Here is an 11681-nt window from a genome sequence, read left to right as displayed (position 1 = left end):
TTTGAGGTCAGGGCTCTGTGCATGCCAGTCCAGTACTTCCACATCAATCTCGACAAACCATTTCTGTATGGACCTCGCTTTGTGCATGCTGAAACAGGAAAGGGCCTTCCCCAAACTGTTGCCACAAAGTTGGAAGCACAGAATCATCTAGAATGCCATTGTATGCTGTAGCGTTAAAATTTCCCTTCACTGGAACTAAGGGGCCTAACCTGAACCATGAAAAACAGCCCCAGACCATTATTGCTCCTCCACCAAACTTTACAGTTGGCACTACGCATTCAGGCAAGTAGCGTTCTCCTGGCATCCGCCAAACCTAGATTCATCCGTTGGACTGCCAGATGGTGAAGCGTGATTCATCACTCCAGAAAACGCGTTTCCACTGCTCCAGAGTCCAATGGCTGCAAGCTTTATACCACTCAGGCTGACGCTTGGCATTGCGCATGGTGATTTTAGGTTGATGTGTGGCTGCTTGGACATGGAAACCCATTTCATGAAGCTCCCGACAGAACAGTTCTTGTGCTGACGTTGCTTCCAGAGGCAGTTTGGAACTCGATAGTGAGTGTTGCACCCGAGGACAGACGATTTTTACGCGTTACACGCTTCAGCACTTGGTGGTCCCGTTCTGTGAGCTTGTGTGGCCTACCACTTCGCGGCTGAGTCGTTGTTGCTCTTAGATGTTTCCATTTTACAGTCACAGCACTTACAGTTGACCGGGGCATCTCTAGCAGGGCCGAAATTTGACGAACTGACTTGTTGGAAAGGTGTCATCCTATGACGGTGTCACGTTGAAAGTCACTGAGCTCTTCAGCAAGGCCATTCTACTGCCAATGTTTGTCTATGGAGATTGCATGTCGGTGTGCTCGATTTTATACACCTGTAAGCAACGGGTGTGGCTGAAATAGCCCAATCCACTAATTTGAAGGGATGTCCACATACTTTTGTATATATAGCGCAGATGAGGGTAGGACATTGGCATTCTAGTAGTATCCATCTAACAGCAACATTTTTGTGTTTTCTGTAATGAGAAACAGTGGTTTATAACCTTAAAAAAAATAAAAATACCCCAACATTTATTAAAAGAACTCACTTATATCCTATAACATATGTTGCGGTGGTAGCCAGGGTTGGCCGCCAGGAAAAAGCGGGAGCAGGCGAGTGCAGGAGTCAGCCCCAGCACGTGCCTCCGTGGGCCCTGGTGTCTGTCCTGGCTCCTGCCACAGCCTCTCCTCCTCCACTGAGCCGTCCAGGCTGGGGATCAGGTCACCTCAGTCCCCATACCCCTTTCCTTCTTCCCCCAGAGCCAGACACCACCATGACGACTCACACAGAGAGCCCTAACCACCACAGTGCCGCAGTAGAGTACATAAACAAACAGGCCAAACCAGTCCAGTCCACACAGGTCTTCTCTGCTGCTCTGCCATTATGTCGACTCATCAGGCCCACGCTAGCTGGTTAGTCATAGGAGCTTCCAGTGTAAGGCAAGCAGCTCGTCTTGGCTTTGCAGAGGGAATCTGGCAAGAGATGTTTGCTCATTTGTCCCCACACATGTATGTGGTTTTGTAGTGCAGCAGTGCAGGGAGTAGGGACTGCTGCTCCAGCCTTTCTTGACTGTCCATATTATTCAGCTTGTTGGAACCTGTGCTGTCCTCCTACACACTATACTCTGCCCAGTACAGTCTGTACACGCTGTCACACTGTCCATGTTGAGCTATACTTAGCTACTCTCACACGTCTACCCAATGTGCCTGTCCTATGGTCCTTCAAATAATCCCTACGTCAGACAGTTTGTAATGTCCTTCCAGATTGGCTAATTGCCTTTACCTCTGTGGGTATGTCTTTACAGATGCTGGTCTAACCATCATATTATTGTCATCTATTTTCTTGTTTGCACACACACGCACACACGCACACACACACACACACAAACATTCCAAATATTCCTCCTTTCCTTTTCACATCTGACCACAGGTCTGACCTCTTGGCCTCCTCTTGGCATCAAATCAAAGTTTATTGGTCTCGTACACAGATTTGCAGATGTTATTTCAGGTGCAAGCGAAATGCTTGTGTTTCTACCTCCAACAGTGTAATAATTCCTAATAAATACAAAAAAAGAACAATAATCCGGGGAATGATCTCCTCAGTACCTTTAGAGTCGTCCGTGTAGACAGGCTGGGCTCCTGATGGATGTCACTCCTTCCTCCATTGTCTGACGCATTGGAAAGCTCTGCCTGGGCCTCAACCACAGGGATGATTACAGCCCCATCGTTAGAACATTACTGACATCTGCTCCACTAACAGCGTCTCGTGTCCACTAGGCTGACTTAGTGGGAGTAGAGAGAACCATTCTGGTTCAGTGACTAACCTAATTAGGGCTGTGGTTCCTGGTGCCTATGTACCCTTTCTCTCTCCCCTGACTCACCCTTTTTCTGCACTCTCAATCACTGTACCAGAAATGACTTCTGTCCCACTTTTCCTCCAAATGTACACAAGTTAAATTCATCAACCAATCTGAAGCTTTCACTCACCCGCACGCGAAGAAAAGGCTTCACAAGTAAAAACAAGATGGTTTATTTAGTACCGTAACACCTTTTGCAGTGTATAAAGTAAGAAAAGGAAATGTAATACACACCATGAACCTATGGGTAAGTGTTACATTCAACTGTTAAATCCTTCAATGGTTTTTCACATCTCCATGTCAACGCATGCACTTTCAATTCACAATCACATTCTATTGTCTTCAGCATGATAGCATGCTTACATTACATGATACAGTATGAGTCTTCACATCAAGCTCTGTATGCCAGATGCATGCATCAACTCATGGCTTAGGCTTGTTACATCAATTTATATTACATGTAAACTGACTGGGAAGTGTGCCCTAGTTTCATACAATAAAAAAGTGATGAAGCAGCTTGTGGTCTGTTTATCTTAATGGAAACGGAACGAAAATTAACAAAAGTTAGTTACAATGTGTTGTGATGGGTTTATCAGAAATTATTTGAATTATACCTCCCAATGGTGTGCATGCACATCCTTATAGTTATACACCTAAATAATCTTCCTTTTCTCCTCCATGCACTCAGAATTGTAATTTCTCTTCATGTGAGGACGGTAAGTTATAGTACGGTGGTAGTACTATGTGGTAGTAATGTGTAATTGGTAGTACTTTGTGGCTATTATGTGACGGTGCTGGTCGTACTGTGGTAGAACTGTGTGGCTATGTGTGGTGGTGGTGGTGGTGGCGTGTCCTAAACTCAGAACCAGAACTCGGAAACGAAGATGTGGACATTGACGATGTTCCGATGAGACACCACCCCAGAGGTGACATAGTTCATAGCCAGCTTCAACACCATGTTTAGCGAGCCAATCAGGGGCTTCACCTGTCGGACCACACCTACGGGAGACACAGAGGGATAGTCAGAGAGTGAAGGGTACCAAACGTACTGGGTAAGGGGGGTGTTATGACTGACCATCAAGTTAGCTTTATTAAAACAGTTTCTCTACGTTTTTGCATTCCTACTCGTAACATACTGTATGGAAGTAATAGGCCCATTCTAGTTCTATCTCGGGACATTCTAGAATGAAAAGTGGCAGCAGGGATGGATAGATGTTGTTTTCTTCTTATTACGTGCAGCAATACTATTACTGGAGCCTGGTGACGTGCTGACCTCATATGATGAGAGGAATGTCAAACCTATTCATGTGAATCAGGCTTTTATTTCTCTCCTTCATCCCTCCCTCCCTCCATCCATCCACCCGTCCCCACCTTCCTCCCTACAACCGCCAACCTCCCCTGGAGGACAAGCAAAAGAGACACTCTCCTATCACGGTAAGAACGTGGGGAAAACACACCACCACTGCTTTAGACGGAGACCCAAGAATGACCGAATGCACATGGAATTTGTTGGAAGCTCTTTTTAAGTGAACATGCGATTACAGGGCGAAAAACGCCAGTGTTTATCCAGGCTGTCAGCAGGCCCTTTCTCTGCGGAGGGCTGGTGACATTTCAGCTCAGTCCTGTTTGAACAGCCATCGCCCAGCGTGCAGCCAGGCAGCACAATCACTGCACTGTCCTTTCACTGTTGTCTTTCTCTCTATCTATCCATCTCTCTTGTTCTCTCTCAACGGTTTCTCACACAGAGAGACAGGTATTAGATGAAGTAGGTATTGGTCTCATAATTCAGAAAGATATTGAATTCAATGCGGTAAAGTCTATCAAAAGTACAGCATGATGAATTATCTTAAAATCAAATCAACAAGATGTCACGCCATCACTCAGCGTGACTCATGAAAAGCCTTTGTACCACAATTGTCATAAACCAGTGAGAGACATTTGGTCATGGGTATTTCCATGTTAAAAGCCCCATGAGCACTAACATATGAAGTTCATATGAGCACATCAAATTTGATGTCAAACGAAAGCTAGAGAAGCTAAGGCTTTTTTTAAACATTTTTCTACCGTTTCCATCCTACAAATTAGGAATATGAGAAGGCTTTGACTTCTGGTCAAACAGGTGGAAAAGGGGTCTTAGAAAACAGAAAAAGTATTTAAAGGTATTAGAAATACATCAAAACACAATAATGTTGAAGTAAAGACCCCTACCAACTAATATCAACATTTTATATTTAGTTTTGCAGAAATTACAAAATCAGTAACATAATGACTGCAACTGAATTGGCTACAGTGGGAATTCATTGTAGTAACAAATCACAGTTAGGTCACCTACTACTGTCCTCCCTTCCACTGGCATACTGTTATGTCCAGTCCGGACTAACCAAATTTGGTCTTGTTTGGAGGTGGAGCTCATTCAAATATTAGCCAGTGTGTATAATAATACCCAAACATGTAAAGGAAGATGTAAGCATTTTTCTACCATGAAGAGAAGGACATTCATAATTATGCATTTCTGTATAGTACAGATCAAGGACCCATGATTTCATTCTGTTACCATCAGTCTGTTAATGGGTGTTAATCCACTTCACCTACAGATGTAGGATCTTCATTTGACCACTCTTTCGTTGCTGAGAATTTTCCTGCGCAGAAGGAAATGCAAACTTGTAGTGTATTTGAGGTTTAAAAAGGTTTCTAAAGTTTGTAATTTCTACATTGAAATTTCAGACTTGATTTGCCTATTAAATTATAATCCACATAATTCACATTTCCTGTTGCTGCAGGATTATTTTCCTGCTGGAGCAAACTGGCTCAAATTAAGAACCTACATCTGTATTATAGTTCAATAACCAAAATAGATTTTTTTCAAACTTAAGGTGCTATATCATAGCTGGCACCCCATTCTTTTTGTAAAACATGGTCACATAAAAAACAGGGAGATTTTACCGTCCATCTGTTACCAAACTTTACATCTGCACTGTTCTTTGAGTACATGTGATTTTGGAAAGTGTTCTGTGGAAATAAAAAGTATTCCTTGTGCATAGAGTTGCATGGTTTGTTTAACTTTGCAATCAATGTTTTTTTTGTTTGGCATACTTTTAAAGTGAAAAATCGGAGTCTCAGCATCATCCTGTTTCTGTGGAATTGCCCTCATTCTCACCACAGGGCAAACGATGAAGATCAAGGGTGAGCTGGTTGCTGCAAATGTCCTTCGGGGTGGACACTGGCATGGTGTGGGGTTAGAATCTAGACCCTCTCTAAAACTCAAACATTACTTTCTCTTCTCCCTGTCTCATCTTCTCCTCTTCCTAAGGGGGCCTGCCTGATGTTTTGTGGCACCATCATTGAGGCCCGCGAGGGTAAATGAGTCCCATGTGTTGGACGACGGGAAGCGGACTGGTCTGTCACGCGATACAGCCATGAAGGCAGGCAGGCATTCCTTCAGGGATCCATCTTTAGGCGGCAGCAAGAGAAGCTCAACCAGAGTCAGTCTTACTGAGCCTCCCCTCTCGTCCCCTCATCCTTCTCCCACTCAGTCTGGATCCCTGCGGCCACACAGAAGATTCCAGAAGATTCCAGCGATAAGCGCCTGAAGAGTGTGGAATAGGGCCCTTCTTACCAGGGTTGCCCCCTTGTTTTGGTGTTTTGGGACTCTGTTGCGTAGTGACACAGGGCTGAGGGGCTGAGGGGAGCGGGACGGGTTTTTTATTGTTTCCAAACCGTCAGCTCCATCAGAGAGAAGGAACCTCTGTGTGAACTCAACGACAGTGCTGCAGCACTAATGTTCAGAAAAATAAAGGACATGGAAAAACAGATTGGGGCTTTGCGTATGAAACAATTATTATCATCACCAGCAAATGGAGGTGGCATGCTGTTCAGTTATACAAGTGCCAAATATTCACTCAAAACGGAGAGATAATGTAGACATAAAGTTTACATTTACATTTACATTTAAGTCATTTAGCAGACGCTCTTATCCAGAGCGACTTACAAATTGGTGCATTCACCTTATAATATCCAGTGGAACAACCACTTTACAATAGTGCATCTAAATCTTTTAAGGGGGGGTTAGAAGGATTACTTTATCCTATCCCAGGTATTCCTTAAAGAGGTGGGGTTTCAGGTGTCTCCGGAAGGTGGTGATTGACTCCGCTGTCCTGGCGTCGTGAGGGAGCTTGTTCCACCATTGGGGTGCCAGAGCAGCGAACAGTTTTGACTGGGCTGAGCGGGAACTGTGCTTCCTCAAAGGTAGGGAGGCGAGCAGGCCAGAGGTGGATGAACGCAGTGCCCTTGTTTGGGTGTAGGGCCTGATCAGAGCCTGAAGGTACGGAGGTGCCGTTCCCCTCACAGCTCCGTAGGCAAGCACCATGGTCTTGTAGCGGATGCAAGCTTCGACTGGAAGCCAGTGGAGAGAGCGGAGGAGCGGGGTGACTGAGTTTGGGAATTGATCCACTGCATGTGAGTGGTTGACGTACAACAAGATATACTACCAACGCAATATGTGCACTGTGTGCAATGCATGCGAAGAAACAGAGTTCACTAAGTTCAAATTTGCTCATGTAACTTCAAAGTCAATCAGTTCACAGGGTTCAATATTGGATGAACTAGAAGACCCAATCAAGACGAGCGCAATGAAACATACCATTCATTATAAATACAGTATGGAGCACCACAATACGGCATGGATTTCACTTTCACAATAGCCCTGTTTTATTGGGAGTAGAGCAATGGTTTCAGATCATAAATGTGACCCGAATCCAATGGAGGATCTAAATGTCTTTCATTACAGGGGTCAGCTGGGGCCAAGTTTGCTGCTGCCGCAAACAAAATATCTCAAGGACAAACGTTGCAATGAAAATCAGAGGGACAAACAAGCGAAATGTTACATTATTTTAAATTTACATGATGTAAAAAATACACTAGACAATGTAGGATTCAACGAAACGTTGCCATGAGCATCCACAGTCAAACCTCCTCAATATCTAAATGGCATTGCACAACTGTGTTACATCTGTAGGCGTCTCATGCCTTTCTCAGGTACTGTGCTCAGTTCTACTGTCAGCAGCTTACATGTAGTCACTGATCAGTGAGGTGCAGCAGCTATCTGAGTCCCTTGATTGGCTCAATACAGCTCAGCAAGTGGCAAAGTGATGTTGTGCATGCAGTGTGTGTTCCTCTTAATCATCCCGTGTTTTCATTGCGCAGTTAGACCAGCCAGATGTTACACCTGAAGAGGCTCGTATGAAGCCTTATAAGGGCTCTGTGCTTCAGCATGTTTCACATCCACAGCACCCAGAGTACTGTATCCTCCATGAAGACGAGGCATCTACAGTGACAGCTGGAGCTCAACATACTAGCTACGAACCTGAGGTGAAACCAAACCACCACAACCACATAATCATTGCAAACATTTCATTCGGTCACGAGCTGTGGTGAGGTGAAAACCTCAAAGCTACCAGGTTTTACTTTGATGCAATCAATTTGTCAGTACCTGAGGTGTAGGCCTTTACACATAAACAATAAAAAGACCAGATCTCTCGCTGAAATCATCTCTCCTCTACTTTGTGTATCTAGTACATTCCAGGATATGATTGTACGCCTACAACGTACATCTGAAAGTGCTCTGCTCTGCTATCCCTGGGAGTTCGTCGTTCTGTTCCTCTGAGGTAGTATATCTGCCACAGGGTGCAGAGGTGACCCCACCATGTTCCAACCTCCATCAAACACACAGCTGCATAAACCTCCTGTTGCCCAGAAGATTCCGCCACACCATAAAATAGCCTGTAAGTAGAAAATAGCGTTAACACTAGAGGTGCAGAGGCAGTCATTTTGACTGCATATGAATTTAACATTGAAATATCTCTTACATTTTTTTAAGCCATGCTGCCCTCCTTCCTTGAATTTTCCTAAATAAGTATATTTAACACACATATGTTGTTAGAATTTAGATATCACCATTGGTGATTTTAGCATGTAAATCTTGGTGGGGCAAACTAAAGCCACTACACAAAACAACACTAAACAACACATTAACAATGAAAGCTCATACAATATTCGATGATTACTTTTCTCTAAAAACAGGTTATAGGCAACACGTGCACCACCAAGTCAGAACAGTAGGCGAAATTAAGAGGGGAAAATATACCAAATTATTAGGGTGAGGCACATGGGCTACTAACAGCTTACTACACAACATACTCCAAGTATTATTTTCTTAGCTACAGTATACATATTCCCCCGGCATATTTCATAATTTATGGAGCAGCATACAAGACATTTTTGGACTCACCTTGTTGTGATGTGCTCACTTGAATTGGAAGATGGCGCGGCGGGTACTTCATGGGCAGATTTTGTCATTAAACTTTGTCATCAAAGTCTGGCATTCTCTGGATTTATGGTGCTATCAAGACCACTGAGAACTCGGAAAAAACAAGGTTGAATCATGATGACGTCAGTGATCTTCAGGTCGTAGCTCTAGAAAGAGGCCAGAGTTCCCGACTTACAATTCCGTTTGGATTATTGTTTTTTCCTGAGTTCCCAGTTGTCTTTAACTCACTGAAGTCAGATTTCCCAGTTCTGAGTTTACAGTTGTTTTGAGCGCGGCAAAAATCATGCTAGATTGACAGTATGGCCAATGTTGAATGTTTATCATTTTAAGCTTGGAAAAGAGACCTTTTATCTGTGGCCAATGACCTTGAGCCTTCTTGGATGGGCACTTCTAATGTATCTCTATGGCAGCACCCAAGAGGCTTGAATTTTCAGAGCTCTACCCTTAGATTTGGCGGTGAAGTAGTGTTCCCATGAGTGACAGAACACTGAGCCAATCACGGCGCAACTAGAGAACATTACCAACCCCAACGCTCGGTATTTTCCAATTGGTTGCCCCACCACCAGAGAAAGCACTGAGCTAGTCTGAAACACCTGCATTTTGGAGTGGCCTTACTCAAGAAAGCAAAAAAAGATAACGTTTATTAACTCAATGATTATTATAATTTTTTTTACATTGTTTGCAAATACGTATTAATAACAAAATAACATGCAAAACAGGCAACGCTGTTTTTTTAAACTAAAAATGTGGGGCTCAAAACAGGTGGGGCTCTGCCCTGAATGACTGATTGACACTGGATATCACAAACATAATTTGTGTTATAAGTTTTAGGAGGACATTTCTTTCCCTGGATTGCCAAAAAGTGACTTTTTCTAATGATCGTATAGAGTCACATGCAGGTAAGACGTTTTGATTTCTTTCAGAGGAGCCTGGTGGGAGGAGCTATAGGAAGACTGGCTCATTGTAATAGCTGGAATGGAATCAATGGAACGGAGTCAAACATGTGGTTTCCATATATTTGATACATTCCATTTATTCCATTCCAGCCATTTCAATGAACCCGTTCTCATATAGCCCCTCCCACCAGTCTCCTCTGAGTTCTATATAGTATCAGATAGAGCAGATTCTGAGGTTTTAAAAATACTTACCCTTGCTAAATAAATCTATTTCAAAATGTCACTTTTTCCAAGAATAACTGCTATTCTTTTGCGCTCCACACGTGAGATCCCCTACAGTAACATAAACTAATAAAAATGTTATGGTGTTCTTTGATTGGTTGTCGAAAGGAGAAGCGGACCAAGGTGCAGCGTGTGTGTCGTTCTACATTTTATTTACACTGTGAAACTATGCAATTCATAGATAAACTGAATGAAAAAAACAACAAACCATAACGCAGAGGTGAAACATACACTGACTCAAAAATAATCTCCCACAATCCCAGGTGGGACAAACACCGACTTAAGTATGACCTCCAATTAGAGACAACGATGACCAGCTGCCTCTAATTGGAGATCACCCCAAACAAAGCCCAACATAGAAATACAAAACTAGAACAACCCAACATAGAAATACAAAACTAGAACATAACATAGAAAAACTAAACTAGAAAACCCCCTGTCACGCCCTGACCTACTCTACCATAGAAAATAACAACTTACTATGGTCAGGACGTGACATTACCCCCCCCAAAGGTGCAGACTCCGAATGCATCTAAACAAACAAAAAACAACAAAAAAGGGGGGGGGGGGGGGGGTAGGGAGGGTGACAAGTGTCTATGGCGGCTCTGGTGCAGTACACAGAACACTATCATCCAGCGGATCCTCCAGCAGAGGAGGCGGCTCCGGTTCGGGGCATAACCCCCGCTCCGCCCGCTGATCCCTCTGCTTCAGTACCACCGGACCGTGGTACTGAAGGTTCCGGGCTGCAGGCCGTCGCTGGAGGTTCCGGGCTGCAGGCCGTCTCAGGAGGTTCCAGGCTGCAGGCCGCCTCAGGAGGTTCCGGGCTGCCTCACGAGGTTCCAGGCTGCAGGCCGCCTCACGATGTTCCGGGCTGGGAACCGTCGCTACAGGCTCCATGCCATGGATCATCACTGCAGGCTCCGCGCCATGGATCATTACTGGAGGCTTCGTGCCATGGATCATCTCTACAGGCTCCGGGCCATGGATCATCCCTACAGGCTTCTTGCCATGGATTATCCCTACAGGCTCCGGGCCATGGATCATCACTGGAGGCTTCGTACGTGGAGCCGGAACAGGTCTCACCGAACTAGGGAACGTCGCTGGAGTTCTGGAGCTTATGGCTGGCACAACCCATCCTGACTGGATGCTTACTTTAGTCAGGCAAGGGCGGGTCGCTGGCACAGGACGGACTGGGCTGTGCAGGCGCACTGGCGACACAGTGCGTAGAACTGGCGCAGGATATACTGGGCCTTGGAGGCGCCCTGGAGGTCTGGAGCTTATGACTGGCACAACCCGTCCTGGCTGGATTCCCCCCATAGCCCGGCAAGTGCGGGGAGTTGGAACAGGCTGCACTGGTTTGTGCTGGCGAACTGGGGGTACCGTGCATAGAGCTGGCGCAGGATAACCTGGGCCGAAAAGACGCACTGGAGACCAGGAACGCTGAGCCGGCACAATCCTACCTGGCTGAATGCCAGCTCTAGCATGGCCACTGCGGGGAGCTTGCACAGAGCGCACCGGGCTGTGGCTGCGCACTGGAGACACTGTGCGCATTACCGCATAACCCGGTGCCTGACCAGTCCTATTCTCCCCACTGTAAGCACGGGGAGTTGGCTCAGGTCTCCACCCTGACTCTGCCAATCTCCCCGTGTGCCCCCCACCAAACATTTTTTGGGGCTGCCTCCTGTGCTTGCCTCGTTGCCGGGCTAGTTCCTCTTCTCGTCGCCGCTCTGCTCTCGCTGCCTCCACCTGTTCCCGTGGGAGGCGATCCCATCCAGCCTGGATC

General features: G+C 45.4%; 1 protein-coding gene across 1 annotated transcript in view; it reads right to left on the bottom strand.

Moving 5' to 3' along the window:
- Nucleotides 1-2552: 2552 nt before the first annotated feature.
- Nucleotides 2553-11681, bottom strand: part of fbln1 (fibulin 1) — a 52134-nt gene continuing 43005 nt past the window's right edge. The window contains exon 17 of the mRNA NM_001140322.1: nucleotides 2553-3394. Within this exon, the coding sequence (NP_001133794.1) occupies nucleotides 3255-3394 (140 nt within the window). The 3' untranslated portion in view covers nucleotides 2553-3254. The remainder of the gene's footprint in view (nucleotides 3395-11681) is intronic.

Source organism: Salmo salar, chromosome 10, assembly GCF_965601325.2.
Source record: "Salmo salar chromosome 10, fSalSal1, whole genome shotgun sequence".
In the NCBI taxonomy this organism is placed as follows: Eukaryota; Metazoa; Chordata; class Actinopteri; order Salmoniformes; family Salmonidae; genus Salmo; species Salmo salar.
Note: the sequence above shows the minus strand (reverse complement) of the source record. Positions and strands in the feature narration are given on the sequence as shown.